Source organism: Lampetra fluviatilis, chromosome 18 (assembly GCF_964198595.1).
Source record: "Lampetra fluviatilis chromosome 18, kcLamFluv1.1, whole genome shotgun sequence".
In the NCBI taxonomy this organism is placed as follows: Eukaryota; Metazoa; Chordata; class Hyperoartia; order Petromyzontiformes; family Petromyzontidae; genus Lampetra; species Lampetra fluviatilis.
In genome coordinates this window covers 6,172,333-6,191,543 of record NC_136292.1, presented here as the reverse complement: position 1 = coordinate 6,191,543, position 19,211 = coordinate 6,172,333, and the positions used below count along the sequence as shown (strand labels likewise).

Below are 19,211 nucleotides of genomic sequence, written 5' to 3'. Positions count from 1 at the left end.
CAAAGGGGGAACACGTACAAGACATTTAACACAAACGAAGCTGTACGACGCAGACAGAAAAGGAATTGTGACCATGACTTTGAACGTTCAACACATCGATGGCAGCGGGGTAGGTGGATGCGGCTCATCACGTGCCCAATACGGTTAAATATACCCACCACTTGAAACCAAAATGCAATAAACAATTACACAAGCAGCAACAATGGAAGCACTGTAAGTGGAGCTGCGCACGTGGATGAATGACATTTGAAATGTAAATCTAATTTAATTTAACAAATGGGGCCAATTAAAACAATTAAAGTCAGCTTCCATGAAAATACCTCGTCAAAACAATCGAACGCAAAACCTCTGAGCCCACTTCATGTGTACTAGCCTTCGGAATTTTTTTTTGCGGAAACCAAAAAATGTGTTCATTTAAAAAACGATCGCCCACCCTCTTTTCTTGCTCTTGTTGCGAGTGCTCCGCTGCAGGTAACAGGTAAACCATCGTCGCCACCAAAATCTGCAAAGGGGAACGAAAAATACGAATAATCACGTGACGTGAGCTCCTGCGTGACAAATCCGGCAGCGCTGTTACGTTTCTAAAAACCTAAGAAAGTGTACGTCGGCAGAGTAAAAACACGCGTGAAGTTGTACCCCGATGATTTTCTTTGGCATGTCCACGTGATATTCTATCAGCTTGTCGACGTACGACACCAGCAGGTGCAGGAGGTCGCATGCCACCTGGGCCACGTGCTTGTGGGGGAACTAACGGGGAGACACGAGAGAGCACAAAGGCAACACGAGTCGGACCGGCGCGGCAGCAGCAACAGCGTCAGTCACATCCTCCCCAGGAACGGTTACAACAAAGGAGGGACGCTGAAGCGTGCACGCGTCAATCACGTGGTGTGGCAGCGGTGTGCGCAATCTACTAACGAGGATGTCGTAGCGATCGGATGTAATAATAGGACCACATGCCTTCCCTTGTACGGCTGGGAACACTGGAGTTGCAGCACTCCGCTCGACAGCCCTTTGTCGATCCACTGAAGGGAGCGAGGTCTCCCCGTGCCACGTCGGTCACGGAAATTGTTTGACTATACTTCACCGCGCCGGTCGATTGCTCAGGTTGGTGAAGAGGTGGGTGGGGGTCGAAAGGCCGGTTCGGATAGCGCTCTCTGCTTTTGGTTTATTTTGTCCATGTTTGTGTTTTGTTGCTGTAACCAGGTTTCTATGGTGTTACCGGGTTCTCCATCAAAAATGACCATCTATTGCCCAGTGGGTTTGTATGTGTATGTATGTCGAACTTATTTTTCGCAACGTACGTAGCCAACCGTGCTCATCTTGAGGTGCGAGTTTGACCTGTGCCAAAATTAAAACCTAAAAAAAAATCCTCCGATGGCGTTAGCCGTGCTCGTGCATTGAACTCTGGTCGCCAGGATTTGTCGCGCAGCGCGGCAGATCAAACGGATCGCCACCGCCCCTCCCGTGTACAAGTAATAACCGTGGTGAGAATGCAAACGTTACCTTCAACGTTGCACCGATAACATTTAACGCTTCTTTGATAAGGGAGTGCTTCGTCGCATGGGCCAGTTCCTCGCACATCCAAATCCCTACGTTGCACAGCGCTATACACCTGGAAAGAACATGTTTTAAAAAATACATTTGAAAATGTAACTGCATGGGGAAAAATTACTCTGACTGTCACATCATATCATACTAGATTAAGAAAAAGCATTGCTCGCTAGCTGGCTGAAGAGAGGTGACGGATGGACACGTGCAAAGGACGTGCAATCTGCAATATAAGGAACAATGTTTGCTGGCTCACTGGCTGGAGGAAGGGATGCTCATGTTAAACATACAGGTGGGCTGCGAGTAATTTATAGAACAGCCCATGAAGTTTCACTGTTAACATCGTATCCCCACAACCCTGAAAGCTATTTGTTAAGCATACATTTTGTGAATATTCATTCAATTCGTTCAACTATTCTCCATTATACAGGTTTTTTGCGTTAGATCGTGTAAGTATAAATGTGGTGTTAAACCCGCCACCACCAGACACAGCCAATTAGTGAGGTTTTGTCACGTAAACAGAACGTGCCAATTCGTGTAGAGCACGCCGGTTTGTTGGAGAGCAAATCCACAACATTTCAAATCTGAGTACAATATTTCGCCAGTCATTACAACGAGCTTCATCAGGCGGACAGCCAGATTTGTTAACACGAGAAATTAAATTAGTGGAAAAGGCTTAGAAAAACATTTCTAAAACCACATGTGATTAGCTTCGAGATAAAATGTAAGTTCTGCTTACATTTTTGTTATCCTAGTTTATAGGTCAGATGTCATTCATGACTCATCATCAACACCATAGCTTTCTTGTTCCTTTCAATCAGAATGAGCCCTTTCACAGGACGAAAATTACTCACATGCTGCAGCTGCTGAAAAGCTCACAAACGGGCAAATACAATGTTCCAACGTACTCACTCCAAACGCAACTCTTGAGTTTGGGATGATGTCTAAAACGATCCAAGCAACAACCTCGGTGACTAGTTGCAGCTCTTACCGTGCAGACACGGAAGGCTCCTCCTTTGCAGACTTCAGCAGGGATTTAATGATGTGCTCCTGGAGGGACATGAAACGAATTACTGCCGCTTGCAATCACAACATCAAAGCCGGCTTTCGAAAATTCAAGCGCCCATTTGTACAGAATATGGAATATGTTAATGCGTACATATTTTAGTTTTACATTCATGCAATTTTGCATTATCATTGTATCACAAAAAAATACATTTTCATCGGGAGCTCTCGCAACAAGCAGAGCGTCACACTAGTTGCGAACGGTTCCGGGAGAGAACGTTGCATAACTCCTTCTCCAGGCACTTCAATAGGCTTCTTTGGGCACACAAGCGACCTGATTATTTGATTCTCTGAACGTCAATTAAATGGATTTTCTCATTCTCACCTTTGGACAAACCAAATTCAATACAATGATTTTTTTTTTAGGTGCAGCCATTTGCTGACCGCCGAGCTGAGACCATCAGCTCACGCTAAACTCGAGAACCCAGTTGGAATCACTCGTGGCTCCGTCCAGACTCTGAACCCAGGCATCCCAGCGATGCCGGCTCAAGTCGCTCTCCGCTTTTCCCCTCCACATTTAGAGAAGTGTGTCTAGATTATTTAGATCATTTTGCCGCTGTGGATTTCCACATGATAGGCCACTTCGTTGAGCTATCAATTTGTGGCCAAGTCGCTTCTGAAAAAGGAAACTAATGGCTCAGTGGGCCTTACCTAATAGGATGACAAAAAAAATGTTTATTTTTATTTTTTTATGTGATGTGTTTACCTTCCCGATAATTTGCACTCATTTTGTGTTTTTGTATTATATGTTGCTGTAACGTTGTGACCTGCCCCTACTGGATATCCGTGAAAAAACAGCTTCATAGCTCATCGGATTCTTCCAATTCTGATTCTGACCGCCGAGCCACTGAGTCCACAGCTCGTTATCCCCGTAATTCACGTCAAATAACCGGCGGGGCGGTGCGCGACTCTCCTTTACCTTCAGGTCCTTGCATGGGATGAGGGCTGTGTCAGTGGCAACGGGCTGCAACACCAACACCTCCTTGTAGAGGTTCGGGAAGCACAGCATGGAGCCGAGCAGCATCTGCGCTTCTGTCCGGGGAGCCTGAAGAGCACCACAGCAGCACGCGGGGTCAAACAGGAGACTGCCGCAATTTCCGACTAAAGGGTCATTAGAAAAACCAAAAAACCCCAGCGTGAAGTAATGGGAGGAGGTGACGAGCACTCACGCTGACGCTCCCCCCCCCCCGCTCCCCCGCAATTAACCGCTTTTAAAACGGGCGCCGGCAAATCGATGCTCGTGCAGCTGCGTGCGTGGGTGCGTGGAGAGTGGTAGTGTAGCGGTTAGCGCGTCACGCTATAAACCCTGCGGCCCGAGTTCGATCCCCACTCACGGCCAACACCAGTGACGATAATCTGAACCGATCCTGGGCCTCCGCTACGTCGCTTCAGCCTCAAATGAGTACCTGGTGCGATGTGTAAACATCGCCACTGGGGAGACAAAGGCGGTCGGGCGTGGTGCTGGCCACCCACCACCTTGTGTGCCGCGTCGGCCTTCATAGGTGTTCGCTAACAGCACTTGCCCCAACCGTCTGTTCAGGCTATACGGGGATCTTTGTCTTGTCTTATGGGTGCGTGGGTGTGTGGGTGTGTGTGTTGGCGGGCCCCTACATGCACGACCCCGCATGTGGCGACTTTGCTGGCGGCGACGATGAAGTCCCAGAGCAGCAGGGTGCAGCCCGGCAGGCCCAGGGAGAAGATCCGCGGCGAGCAGAACCGGATGATGGTGGACACTGTGTCCTGCAGAATGGCACGTCACAAACGAGAGAAAGATCACACCCCCCGTATAGCATGAACAGACTGTTGGGGCAAGTGCTGTTAGTGAGTAGCACCTACTATGAAGGCCGGTGCGGCACACGAGGGGGTGGGTGGCCAGCACCACGCCTGGCTGCCTTTGTCTCCCCAGTGGCGATGTTTACGCACCACCGCACCAGGTACTAATTGGAGGCTGAGTCGACTTAGAGGAGGCCCAGCACCAGTTCAGATAATCGTAACTGGTGTTAGCCGTGAGCGGGAATCGAACTCGGGTCGCCGGGTTCGTAGCGCAGCGAATTAACCGCTATCCTACCGACCGCTCCCCACCGCGACACACACACGTGCGCGCGTGCACAGGAACAATTATCTTGGTCCACAGCAGGGTTTTGTTTTTTTTATCGATTTTGCTGCCACACTTCCTTGGGAGTCGATCGACAGGCTGTGCTCGCAAGTGCTGCCCATCCACATTCAGCACGGACCCATTCGGTCAGCCGTCGGCTTGCGCCCGCACCCATTCAATATGAGAAAGGCACGGGCGATGTACGCATAGCCGTCAACCCACAGGGTTTAACCCCGTATTCTTGTACATGGAAATTGAGTTCTCAGGTCCATACGGCGGACAGCCGATTCAATACGGGCAAAAAAAATCATCATACGGACATATAAAAAGCAGCAGCATACAAGATCTGAATTGGTCTGTAATAAGGTAGACACTGATAAGGGGTTGACAGATATGTGTACGGCGCACGGAAAGTGACGCTGGCAATGCTCGGGACGCGGAGCTGAAACATTTGATCGGAGAAGACGCTTCTTTGTGTGTGAAGTATCTCCTTGAAGTAGGGCCATTACCCAAAACGTCGCCAATTCTAAATGTTTTTTTCTTTTTCCCCAATGCAGAACAGGGAGCAGAACATACAAGCTGCATGCAAAAATGTGCCCGAGTCAGGGATTGAACTCAGGTGTTTCCTGCTGCGAGGCACAAGTGCCAACATTGTGCCGCTCCACTGCTCAAATCATGGGACGAGGTGAAAAGAAATGGATTCAGACTGGATTTGATATGGGGGGTGGGGGGGGCTGGGAGTCACCAGTAAGGATGGAGGGGCTGGGAGAAAGGAGCTCCAGTCAATGGGGGGGCACAGAGGAGAATGAGCGACTTCCCACAGAGAAAAGACCCGGTTGCTGGAGCATGAAAAGCATGGAGGGGAGTAGGGTCAAATGGGATAAGAGAGGTAGGAGAGTACGTGGAGGGGAGTAGAGTGAGATAAGAAGGGAGCAGTAGGAGAGTACGTGGAGGGGAGTAGAGTGATGATGAGAGGGGAGAGGTAGAGGAAGTCGTTGAGGGGGGTGAGTAGAGTGAGAGGAGAGTCGAGAGAGTTGGGCAGGGGAGAGTCCCCGGAGTCCACGAAGCATCTTGAAAGAGGAGGTGGTGGTGAGTGAGATCAAGCACCAGGTCAGGGCTGAGCAGGCCCTGGTGCATGATGGAGTAGAAGTGCACGAGGAAGTCGCTGTTGGGCAGCATGTCCTGCTGTCGGGTCATAACTTTGCAGACCAGCTTGTACGCGTGCAGCTTGCCCTGCTTGTAGCGCTCGGGCAGGGCCGTCGCCTGCAATGACGTCAACGCACGCGAGGGGAGGGGGGGCAGACGGTTAGTTCCCGTCCGTCTCGTTCAGGCTGCGCGTCAAACAGCGCAGATCGCGTTCCCGTCAAAACGTATTTGATATTACCGGCGGTTATTTTCCAAACTGTGGTCGTTGTTTCTGAGTTCCCACCGATGATCGGTCATCCTCGCAGCGGGCTTATGGCTAGCCGCCGAACAAAGACGCTCACCGCATCGCACGCTTTCAGGTGCGCTTCTGCGGCCGCCTGGGACGTTATTCCTTTCGATATTAGGAAGCCACTGGAGAAATGTAGATTGAAAACTAATTTCTTTAGAACGTTTGTTTGTGTTTGGTTTGTTCTCCTTAGCCCGCACCTCCGATTAGCACAGTTGGCTACGTACGGTACGAAAGAAGTCCAACGTACATTATTAGGAGACTCGGTGACATTTCCAGAATGGTGTGGTCGCCGTCACGTGACAACTTTATTAACGGCCATGTCGGCTGGCGGAGGGTTTACTCCAGACACAACGTTTTACTTGTGCGGCAATCTGATGCACAAAAAACAAAAATCTATCGCAAAATCGTAATGTCGTTGGTGAAAGCCGTTAGGACCAGTGCCGGATTAAGCTAGTGCGGGGCCTGTAGTATATGTTATAAAGGGGCCCTAAATAAAAAAAACACAAATATGAAAACACGTACATTTTTTACTTGCATAGTAAAGTAATTGTATTCTTTCATTTGCTATACAGCCAGATAATACGACAAATCGTTCACCTTAAACACCCAGTCGTTCATAAAAGTTGAAGGCGGTATAATACTAGAGTAATACAGCAAGTGCAGAATTATTGAACCGGAATTGATCGCTTGAAAGCATTAGCGCGGGGACCTTGAAAGCGCGTGGCCCGTAGCTACTACATATGTAGCTACTTTTGCTACGAGGATAATCCGGCACTAGTTAGGACGGGACGGCCGCGCGCATCCGTCGACTTGCCCTGAATAGCCACGGCGTGAACATGCGGAGAGGGGGGATGAGCTCGGGCGGCGGCGGTGACCGCTGGTTGTCAAGGCTGATGCCCAGGTTGTCTCTCATCTGCAAAATGACACAAGCACGAGGAAACGGGCACCTTCGCTCCTCTCTAACAACAGGTGCAAAACACGCCTCAGCCCAGATCACTTTTAACCTCCCCCACAATTCCCACACTTCCGCTCTACTTTCCCAACTCCACTGGCTCCCTGTGGACTATCGCCGTCTGTTTACCTTTTCTGACTCTCGTCTGTAAATCCCTCCATGGCCTTGCCCTACCGCAACTCGCTTCTCTCATCCGTCACTACTCTGTGCCATCCCGTCCTGTACGCTCCCAGCCTCCACTGTCCCTCTCTGTGTCTCCCTCGCCCTGCACCCAGTCACACTCTCGCTACTTTTCCCTTCGTGCTCCCCTTCACTGGAACCAACTCCCACCGCATCACACAGAGACATCATCTTCACTGGAACCTGGGGCTTCTGTTGCTCCCTTAAAATCCACCTCTTCTCCTTAGCCCATCATACTGCTACTCCCTGTTCCCCAGTTATGACCAGGCCTACCCCAACCCCTATCACTACCCCTATATCACTACCCCCCTATCCCTACCCCCCTATCACTACCCCCCTATCACTACCCCCCTATCACTATCCCTAACACTACCCTCCTATCACTACCCCTAACTCTCACTGCACCTATCACTATCCCTATCACTACTCCTATCACTACCCCTACTACTATCACTAGCCCTAATGCTACTCCATGCCACTACCCCCCCCAGCTATGACTAGGCCTACCGCAACCCCTCCTTAACCTCTGCCACCAGTCCTCCTGTCACAATCACTACACCACCACTTTTAATGACAACCCCACTCTTTATTTCAACCGCTATCATCTTAAGTATAATTGTTGTCAAGTGCCTTGGATTAAGGCGCTCTATAAATCTATATAAGATACGATAACAACAACAGGAACACACAAGGGAGACATGAGACTCTATTTATTAAAGATATCACTGCAATTAACTTGGAAATAAATAATGCTGAGAAATGTAATTAAGAGAATGCCAGGCTCCAGATTTTAATTGCAATGTCGGCAAATAGCAGCGATTACGGCGGTGACTTTTAAGTGCCCTTCATTGTTGAGAAACAAATTGACTCAGGCGGTCACATGATCCATGTGTGAAACCACGACGACGCGCGGGCAAAAATATTGTTCCACAACAATTAAGCGGGAAAAAATTGTCAATTACTAACAAGACGGATGGATACATCTTCCATCGGTTCTGTCAATCAGCATAATAAACCTTTCAACCGTGCATCGTCTACAAGACTCTGACCTGTTACAAACAGCGTTAGATTTACACAGAGTAGTCACCATTTTAACGGTACCCAATAGCTTTGTTGAACAGCAAGCCACCGTAAACTATGAATAAACACATTACCGTTAAAACACAAATAAATACTATCAATCACATCCGGCTAAATTTAACGCTGGCTTGCTGCCCTTTCCTGTTCATTTCGCTTTCATCATTTTGGCGACGCAGGTCGCTCTCGCTAACGAGACTCGACCCTGGTCTCTCTCTTGCGTCCTCGCCTGGTTACGCAACGAAATCAACCGCAACTCACTGGAAACTTGGCACCCAACCATTGCGGGAACAACGCCTGCTGGCCTGGGCTTACACCAGGGACAATATTAAACTATTTGAAAAATGTTTTGTTATGCTTTACCAGGTAAGGCCCACTGAACTACGTAGCTCTTTTTCAGAAGTGACCTGGCAATCACAAATGATAGCCAAATAAAGTGGCTTATCGTGTGGAAATTTAGAGCTGCCAAATACTCTAAATGCACGTTGATTCTAAATATTTAGGACTACGGGGTGAGAGAGACACACGTGCACATTCCAAATTTACAATAAGCGTCAGGGTCAGGATTGAACCCACGACCTCCTGCACACCAAGCGAGGTCGTTAACATCTCGCCAGGGACACACGAGAGAGGTCACCCGCTGACCTTGGCCAGGTTCTGCCAGAGCTCGCAGAGGTAGTCGAGGACTTGCGCGTGGATGTCGGGGTCCTTGATGCTGTTGACGTCGCCCAGGATGCCCAGGACGCGGCGCCACAGGACCGTGGCCACGTCGGGGTGCCAGCCCATGAGCGTGCCGCCCGACATCACGCTGCTGTCCTCCGCCAGGAACTCGCTGCCCTCTGCGTGGAGGGTTGCACGCACGCACGTAAGCATGCCGTGAAGTAGTAGTGGTGGTGGTGGTAATAATTTATAAACGGGAAGCGAATAAACCGCGTGTCAGGACTTCCCACGGGCGATGCGGATATTTGGTGCGCGAGTGGCGACGTTTCAGAGATGATCCGACCACCGCACCTGTGGCGAACGTCAAACAATCGAACGCATCTTGAACAGGTGCCCCCCCCCACCCGCCTCCACCCCCCTTATATTCACTTGGCCAGGAATCGAACTCCCGTTACCTAGATCGTCGGGCGTCTGCAGCCCTGTGTAGTGCAGCTTGTTGTCGTCGGCATGCAAGGGAAGCTCCCGGGCCTCGCGGTGCTCGGGGGCCGACACGCACGGAGATGGAGTGTGCGCGCGCGTGCTAGAGCCAGAGTGGATGGGAGAGCCGCCTTCCTCCGAACCTGCGGGGTGTCCAAGGTTCAACACAAACACCGAGTTCCATAAGGCATGACATGAAAGAAAAAATGATAAAATAACCACACACATAAACACAGACGCACCGCGACACGCGGTTGCAATGCATCATGGGATTTCCCAAGATGCCTCGTGGCTGAGTCGACCTATGGCAGGGGCCCAGGTCTGGCTCGGATATAATTTGCCACTGATGTTAGTCGTGGTCTGGAAACAAACGCAGGTCAGCGGGTTCGTAGGGTAGTGGCGCTAACCACTATGCCATCAATGCATCGTGGGTTTTCCCACTCGGTGCGAGGGTGTGTGCGAGTGGCACACATCGCATGGCAGATTGCGGCTACCTCCTACACCAACGGGCAATGAAGATTAGCCAAGCCGACCTCGAACCATGGATGGCACTAGTAACAACCACTGCCCATTTGCCCATTGGCCGACTCACTCTCACAAAACGCGATGTGTACGTAGAAACGTTGCCGAAGACTCCCCACATCAGATTCTGATTTTGAAAGCCACGGGGGTTTGGGGGAGTTAGAGGCGCGGCATGGCGTGTGCGTTCATACCGGTCATGGTGACGGTCTCGGCAGACACGGGCTGCTGGCTCAGGCTGCTCGTCTCCGAGTCGATGTGCATCGTGGTGAGGCTCACCACCTCGTGCTCCTCCTCGCCCGCCGCGTGCGCCGCCGCCGCCGCGTGCGCCGCCTCCACCTCGCTCAGGCTGTAGCCCGTGCTCGTCGACGCTTCGCTGCTGAAGCTGTACCCTGTGCGGCAAAAACGGGAGGCGGCAGCAGTGAAAGGGAACGCCTCGCTCTGCGCTGCCAGATGTGTTCACATCGCTCGGCGAGATTCTAATGCTGCAGCACGAAGGCCTTCCCCGCGCCGTGGCGGTCACGGCAATTGTTTGGCCGTTTCTTGGGGCACGCCGGCCAGTGCGGGATGGGGATGATGAAGGGGAGGGTCCAGGACCGGTTCAGATATCGCTCGCCGCTTATGTTAGCCGTGGTAGGTGAATCCAATTCGGTATCGCCTGGTTCACACTGCAGCACGCCAAGTCTCTCTGTGACAATATTTGGAGGTTTTTCAATTAGCGCTTGACGCAAGACGCAACCGAAAAAAAGAAATATATTTTATTCAGTGGTTACATCCTTTTGCGGTGTACTGCGGCATTCGACAGGCATTTGATTTTTTTCAAGACGCAATTGACTAAAATGGTTCATAATTAGTGGCGTACTGCTTTAGCGACACTAACGTGGTTTAAATACCAAGCATTCTCGTACGTCACAATCGGAACGTCGCAACAGCAGCACTGCGCACTTCTGAATGTCACTTTAAAGTACTTTCTTCTCATTCACGAGGCTTTGAGCCCACGCTGGGCAGCCCAGGGCACATGCCTAAGCGTATAGGTGCTACGGTAAATCATGTTTTCTCTTGCATCCTACTTAAAGTGAACATATCAGACTAAATCGTTATTAAAGGCAATTTACATATTCGTTGCAATTTGGTGCAATATATTATACCACAAGTGGCGGTGATGTCCCCACGGCACTTGTACCAGGCTAGGTGCACTGAGGCCACTGTGCCGAACGCTCACTGGAAGGAGGTCACGGAACGGACCCAGCTACCATGGGTTGACCGACTGAGATGCCTGTATACACAGTGTCTATGCTGTCTATATATATAAAGACACACTGATACACAAACACACACACTCACTCTGAAGCATACATGACGATCACACTGTGGATACATCGTGATGTGAAGAGGGGCGTTAGTCGGGTCATGCGGTTGTTACTGCAAAACCCTTGATAGGGTTTCAATGGTGCGCGCACAAGACCACTTCTCACACACAAGCCGAGATGTTTGCTTGTTATTTGTTAACGGTGATGCCACCGTACATGCTCGGGGTGGCAGCATTCTCATTCCGCACAAATGGCAGGTCCGTGCCGGTGAGACTGTGGTAGTTAGCACACGCAACCAAAAGGTGTCGTCTGAAAGGTCACCAAAAACAGAGATGCCAGCTCTCCGAAGACGGGGCAAGCTGTTAAACGGAACACAACAAGTGCAAACCGCTCGCACTTTGCAAACGTAGCCTCTGCACGCGCAAACAACGCGGTTAGTGGAACAAACGGACCCAATAACGGCGGTGGTTGGGCTTCGATTGCTCGTTAGTACAGAGGCATTGTGAGGCCAGGCTAAAGTTTGCTCCGAGCATGGATTCGAGTGGAGCAGGAGCGTCATTACCCCTGTGGAAACTCTCCGTCAACTCCGACGGGCTCCAGGGCTCATCCAGTTTGGGGTCCGGCCACTCAAACACGACAAAATCTGAGGACGTGTCAAACCACACTGACTCCAGGCGGCAGTTGCATCCTCAACAAACAAAAAACGAAGCAAACTATTGATAGAGCAGAACACTCACGTGTCGTAGGGGCGTAACAATTCGAGTAAAAGTATATCGCTTTGATTCAACTCAAGAATCAATTGTTTATTTTGTACGTATGTTGAACTTCTTCGCCAACCGTGCTAATCGGAGGTGACAACGTGGTAGGAACCAAATTCAGCGGCATCCATAATTGCTGGAGAGGTCACGTGAACCAATTACAAACGACATCCATTTAATGAAATAGAATTCGCTGCCCTTTGTCAATCCACTGCTGGATGAAGGCTTCTCCGCACCACCGTGTCTATCATGGCGGTTCTATGACTATACTTCACCATGCCAGTAAGTCCGCGCTGTTGGGGGGGCACCCCGGAATTGGTTTCAGGTATCAATTGTATCCGAGAATCGAGGGCAATGTGCGACAGACAGCGCCACTGCATACAAAAATTCACGAATCTAAAAATATTCATTGTTCCGCGTGCGATTCGACGCATCGCGAGCTCAAGAAGAGACGCCAATCGGTAACCTGGTGCATCGCGACAGTGGTCCTAGCGAAGAGGCGGGAAAGGGGGAAAGAAAGAAAAACCCAAAACACCACTGCGAAGTCAAAATAAGTAACAGAAAAGATTAACAGATACGACGTGGCAAAAAAGTACTCGGCGAAGGAAGGACAGACGGACGGAGGCGTCGAGAGCACGTGCGCACGCACCTTTGGTTTTCATGCCCTCGTGCGGCTGGAAGGCACTGAAGGGCTCGTGCTGGCTATCCTGGCTGGCGTGGCTACTGGGCCGGCACGGGGGGGAGGGCCACTCGAAGGGTGACTCGTGATCCCCGGAGCGGCGCGAGTGGAGCTCGGGGCCTTCGGAAGGGCCCTCGGCGCTGCCGGGGCTGCCGCTCGCGTGGTTCGAGGATCGCCGCCTCTGCACGTGCGACGACGACGTCATGGCGACGTCACTGGAGCTCTGCAATAGCGGGTACAAAGACAAAGATTCCCCCGTATAGCCTTAACAGGCCGTTTGGGCAAGTGCTGTTAGCGAGTAGCGCTTGTGAAGGCCGGTACGGCGCACGAGGAGGTGGGTGGCTAGCACCACGCCCGGACGCCTTTATCTCCCTGGTGGCGATGTTTACAACACCGCACCAGGTCCTCATTTTAGGCTGAGTCGACCTAGGGGAGGCCCAGGACCGGCTCAGATTTCATCGTCACTGTTGTTGGCCGTGAGCGGGAATCGAACTCGGATCGCCAGGTTCGAAGCAGCGCGCTAACTGCTACACTACCGCTCCTCTACAAGAGCGGATACACACACACACACGTGTTGACTGTGCTTTCAAAATGGCTTTTGTTATTTTGTTTACAATGTTTTAATCCTGATTGTGTTATTGGTGTGCCATGTTACGCCACGGTCATTCGGAAACTTTTGCAGAGGAGTGCAACCGTTATGTGTTGTAGAATGGTGCGCTGAAGCGGATGGCCAGAACTATTTCTGAGTTTCCTTTCGAGTGAGCCCTCGTCGACACAGTAGGGGGGGGCAGCAGCTCTCTCGCCGTCCCTGCCACAAGAGAGTAACGTTCGGTCCCACGACAGCCAAACCGATACTTTTTAGTCTCAGAGCTAAAATTTAGGCAAATCGTAAGTTGTGTAGCTAACATCTAGTGGAATTTTTGCAGCTATTGATTGGTCAACTGGGCTGAACTAAGAACTGCTTTTGCGGACGGACAGTTACACCGCTCTGCGATAGGTGTGAATGGATTCCTCGTCCAACCACACGATGACACCGATAGCACAACTGGGATAACGTAGGGCAAAAGACATCGACGAAAAAAAACAACAAAAACAAAACAAACACAAAGGGACGGCACTCCGAAATCACAATGACTCGTACGCTGCGCCGTTCCAAGGGTACGGCGAATGGTGGCAAGAGGGGCACCACGGTGGCGAGGAGATGTTGACTACCTCGCTTAGTATCCAGGAGGTTGTGGGTTCGATCTCGACCCTGACACCTGCTGCATATTTGGAGTTTGCGTGCCGCTCTCTCTCTCTCTCCCTCCGTGGTCGCGTGGATTTTTCTCCGGGTCCTCCAGTTTTTCCCAGGTAAGGCACTCACCCCCCCCGCTACCCCCAATGGACGGCCCAGCTCGTAAGTACGCGCGGGCACACGCTTGCACTTAAGATTCGGTGACGCGGCAGGCAGCATTTACCACCGCGCTGGCGCTCCGGAGGCGCTCGGCAATGAATTCGTCCATCATGTCGCTGATGTCGCCGCTGGTGGAAGGCGCGTCGGAGAGGAACGTCCGCAGCTGGGCCATGCCATCTTCCTTCATCACTGCAGAGGCGGAGGGGGGGGGGGAAATGCCATCGTCAGTCAGGAAAGGGGTTAAATACATTGTGACCGTGAGATACATGTAATGTTCGATTTAAAGCTTTCGTGACTGCAGGGATTCATCTTCTTGGTTCTTTCGGTAAAGTCACGTAGAAGGGAAGTAATAAAATAATAAAAATAAAACATAATAAAATAATTCTCACGACGTTTCGGCCACAACGCAAGCAGCCGTCTTCAGGTGGAGAACAGGTCTGTCAAGTAGACAGAGTCTGAATGGCACGCTCCAGGCTTGGAGCGACTATTTATGCTGGGATGGGATGGGATGTCAAGACGCTTTTCGCCCCTCCATCCCAGCATAAATAGTCGCTCCAAGCCTGGAGCGTGCCATTCAGACTCTGTCTACTTGACAGACCTGTTCTCCACCTGAAGACGGCTGCTCGCGTTGTGGCCGAAACGTCGTGAGAATTATTTTATTATGTTTTATTATTATTATTTTATTACTTTCCTTCTACGTGACTTTACTGAAAGAACCAAGAAAATGTTGTTTAAATACAATGCAACAATCGAGTGAAATAATTTCTAATTAGATTTTTAAATTACTTGATTTTGAAGCACTTAATTTCTTTTGAATTTGATTCCCAGCCAGCGTACTGAAATATAATTTAGAATTGCTTCATGCTGTTATAAAAAAATGTCCTACATAGCACCTAGAACTCAAGGAGATTCAGATGAGCCTTCTGATTATTTTAACTCTCAACTCTGTACTACGCTATGACATTTGGCAGCGAGCCTCATGGTAACCTCTCATAACAGTCCGCAGAAGTACTAAGTAGCGCTACCTTGGAGATGCCTCCAGTCATGACCCAGTTTAACTGAAGTTTAATATGGCGCTCAAAAAAAAACTTTTCAAATCGTCCACACGGACAACGGAACTCTCTTTGCTTGCCTTTGACAAACACGGTTAACATCCACGATTGTGCAGAATTTCACAAAGACGGCATCAAAGTAGCGTAATGTATGCCGAATTATGGCTTCCTTTTACAAAGACGACGGCGCCAATTTATTTTGACTCGCAGCCTTTCAAATATCCAATCCAGGATGCAGAAAATGCTTCGGGGGAAAACATCATGTGGAGCACTTATGCAAATGACTTCTCAAAAACAGCATGCGATGAAACAGCTGTGCTTGTGATTTCACTGAATATCTCCCTGACTAGAAAAACCTTGACTGTGATGCCACTTTCTCGCCGAACTTTTCCACCATCTCAGTCTCTCTCTACGTAGAGTCGTGCACCCGAGTGATCCAACATCGACCACGCTGCCCCCCCATTGGGCCTGGAACGATTCGACAAACTGACCCGACTCCTGGCCGCGATCACATTCAAGAATCTTGCCGATGACGTCTTATTTGTTACGCCTCGCTCGTATAGTTTATTACATCCTTCTTTGTACCAACGTGTTCGTACCACAAGTCGAAACGTGATGTCAGCAATACCCACTGTGCACGTAATTGATGTAAATCGAGAACGTGAAGATTCTTGCACGCATGACCCAGCGTGTGCATCGAGGGGTAGAAGACTCGATTTGCCACATAAATCGAAAAACAACGTCATACGCCCGATGAGCATCTCCCTATCTATCCATCCATCTATCCGGCCCTTCCGATTGTCGCCGCGCCGGCTCGCGGCTACGACAGAAATCGCACGACGACCTTTGGCCCTCTCCGAGATGAACTGCTCCATGATGTCGGACGCGCTGCTGCTGCGCGGAAGCGCCGCCGACGCCGCCGACGGCATCGCCGACGATGCCACTCCCGCCGCATCCTCGGGCTCACCGCGGAATCCGTCGGCCTGGCTGCCCTCGTTCTGCGAGTGGTGGCGAACCCGCAGCGGCTGGCCCTGCTGCGGGGGGTCTGGGTAGTCTGCGGCACAGTTTGTATTTTCCACCCAAAGACAATGGAACTTATTACAGGCCGAACAATACTTTTGCAGACTCTTGAAGCAGAAACTCATTATTGATGTTTGAAGGGCGAGCGCAAACTTTACTTTCTTTTTGCCTGCAAACATGTTGTGGTGTTTTAAAGTAGATGTGCACATTCTTTGCTGAATGCTGCATGGAATTCTATTCATTTGCTACTTCAATTCAGACTCAATGGGTTTTTTTCCCCTCCCAGACACTTAATGAAAAAACGAAAACTCTTTCAAATGACGCCATGAACAGCCCCAAACCTTCCCCCCGATAAACATCACTGCGAGTTAAAACCAATAGGCCTGAACACTCATATTATTTTCGCAGACTCTTTTTGTGTAACAACACAAAATCAATTATATTGCACAAAAACTTTCGATGCAACAGACGCTCATTTGAGCGGTCGTGAAAATCGCGGTAGACTTGAAATAAAAAAAAACGGGGTCAGTGCGCCAGCGGTGGGAACATTAGAAAACTGGAGTACGACTAGAACGTTGAACTTCTATTGCACCATACGTAGCCCAACCGTGCTAATTGGAGGTGTGGGGGGGGCAAGGAATTTGAGGAGCGGAGTGGAAGGGGAAAACTTTGGGTGGTGCTTTGCACGGCGCCAAACCACAAAGTGAGACAAGAACTAACGATGGTGAATTATAAACCAAGGTGAGGAGATGTTAAATAAAGGGTGGCTCGGGAGTTCGGCAGAAACATTCGCTGAAACATTGAAAGGGGTTGGTTGTTGTTAGGCATACAAAGCAGCAATGGAGGTATTCAAACACGGCCAACAAAGCGATTTGCAGCAAGTCACAATAATGCCAGGCATGTTGCAAATATGAATGCATGCACCTTCCACGGAAGAGAAAAGGCCGATGTGAGCACCGTTGAAAGGGAACACGAGCGCAAAATGTGCCGGCCGACTCTCACTCAAGTGAAACTTCGCGATGACAATGAAAAGGGCATGGGTGCCCAGACACGTCGAGAGAACATCGCAAATGCAATTCCGGACGTGTCACCGGTGAACGTGCAGTAACTAAATGAGACAAATGGAGCAGCGAAAAGCACTGGCGGTAGTACACGTCTCTGTGCAGAATCGTAACAATAACAAGGAACAAACATCTGTAAGGGTTTTACGGAGAATAATTGATCGATGTGCAATGATTATTCATTATCAGAATTTAGTTCTCAAGGTCGCGATCCATATGCATTGAGTCGCACGTTTAAGAACGGATCCCTTCCAATCCATAGAACGTCGGCGTTCCTCGTCAATACAACACCACGTTTGTTTTTCGTGTGCGTTAGGACACGTGGTAGCTTAATGACAAACTTATTGCGTGTTAAAATCAACCATGCTAATCGTGGTATTGGTGTTGTGTCAAGATGGTTTACGTCACCATAGCAGCCCACTCGCGGTTGCTGTATTAATCCGAACGTTATAAAAAGGAAAACGATTCTTGAATCGAAACACGGACCGTTACATCGAGGGAAAATTCGTCGAACCGCTGGGGGTGGGCGGAAAGGAAAAATCGTTCCACATCTAATCAGAGCAGTCTATTCCTTACATCGCTCTGAAAGCATAGAGCTCTCCTCTCACATCAACTGCCTTCAAAAGTCGCAACACATACGCAAGCAAAGCGATTAGAAACCGTACATGAAGCAAGGACAATCTATCATGTTGTTACGTACTCCGTAAAGCGCCACTAGGAAAGCGTCACGTTTTTTTTTACTATAAACGCCACCGTCAATCATTTCTTAATGGAATTCATTTGGAATATTATATCAGAGGTTTGATATCCGGCCTTTGAAGGTTATTGTGTAAAAATGAAACAAAGGGCTTGTAGATTATCATGAGTGGGTCAAAGCCTTTTGATAATAAAACAAAACCAACACAAACCATTCATATTGAAATGCTTATGTGGATGAGAGGCGGTGAACAATTTTTGAGGACAGGATATTAGCACTAGACCCTGGCTCACACATCGCATTATTTAAAATAATTGAATGCAGTGTGGTGACGCATATTAAATGATTCAAAGACGAAAATGTTACTTAAAAAACTAACAGGACAGATAGCTTCAACTGAATTAATATCATGCTTTCAAATAATGTGTTGACTGGCCACAGTACGATAGACAAATAACTAAAAACTAAATTAGTATTGTTAGTAGGGTTCAACCGTACAACAACAAATTTTGAATTGGTAAAAACGCATGTAATGGGATTTACGCGTGCTCATCGAATTTTTTTGGTGTTGTTTTTAAAATGCAGCACCGTGCCCTCGCTTTATGCGGGCTCGGATTGTGCGATTTCGCGTGCATGCAGCTAACCGATTTCTACCCGCTCGGCAATTTGGCAAAAACCCAAAAATACCTACGCAGCAGCAGAAACACTCAACTAAACTATTTTTATTTTACCAGGTAAGGCCCCCTGAGCTTTATAGCTGTTTTTCAGAAGCAACCTGGCCACAAGTGATAGGCCAATGAAGTGGCTTATCAAGTGGAAATTTACAGCGGGCCAAATACTATAAGCGCATGTTTATAAATGTGGAACGAAAATCCGGAGGAGCCGGTGAAAAATCCACACAAACACGTCGAGAACATGCAAACTCCAAATATACAGCAGGAGTCAGGATCGAACCCACGACCTCCTGTATACCAGGCAAGGTAGTTAACATCTCACCACCGCGGCGCCCTTCAATGGACGTCGCTCCGCATTTTCCACAGCGTGCGCCCGATGGAGCTCGTGACGACGCTAGTGACGGTGCTAGTGACGGCGCTCATGACGGCACTCATGATGGCGCTCGTGACGGCGCTAGCGACAGCGCTAGTGACGGCGCTAGTGACGGCGCTCGTGACGGCGCTCGTGACGGCGCTAGTGACGGCGCTAGTGACGGCATTCATGATGGTGCTAGTGACG

General features: G+C 49.6%; 1 protein-coding gene across 5 annotated transcripts in view; it reads right to left on the bottom strand.

The window, feature by feature from the left end:
- The window catches only part of LOC144937130 (ral GTPase-activating protein subunit alpha-1-like), a 74,760-nt gene that overhangs the window by 16,575 nt on the left and 38,974 nt on the right, over positions 1–19,211 (bottom strand). For 3 of the 5 annotated variants that reach the window (XM_078864417.1, XM_078864421.1, XM_078864418.1), the window contains exons 17-31: positions 16,045–16,254; positions 14,213–14,337; positions 12,726–12,978; positions 11,881–11,961; positions 10,203–10,400; positions 9,468–9,632; positions 8,998–9,191; positions 6,958–7,056; positions 5,816–5,971; positions 4,225–4,353; positions 3,533–3,658; positions 2,540–2,598; positions 1,504–1,612; positions 637–747; positions 434–502 (exon numbers count right to left, since the gene is read on the bottom strand). In XM_078864417.1, the coding sequence (XP_078720543.1) occupies positions 434–502; positions 637–747; positions 1,504–1,612; positions 2,540–2,598; positions 3,533–3,658; positions 4,225–4,353; positions 5,816–5,971; positions 6,958–7,056; positions 8,998–9,191; positions 9,468–9,632; positions 10,203–10,400; positions 11,881–11,961; positions 12,726–12,978; positions 14,213–14,337; positions 16,045–16,254 (2,084 nt within the window). The remainder of the gene's footprint in view (positions 1–433; positions 503–636; positions 748–1,503; positions 1,613–2,539; positions 2,599–3,532; positions 3,659–4,224; positions 4,354–5,815; positions 5,972–6,957; positions 7,057–8,997; positions 9,192–9,467; positions 9,633–10,202; positions 10,401–11,880; positions 11,962–12,725; positions 12,979–14,212; positions 14,338–16,044; positions 16,255–19,211) is intronic. The other 2 variants (XM_078864420.1, XM_078864419.1) reach the window with 2 other exon arrangements.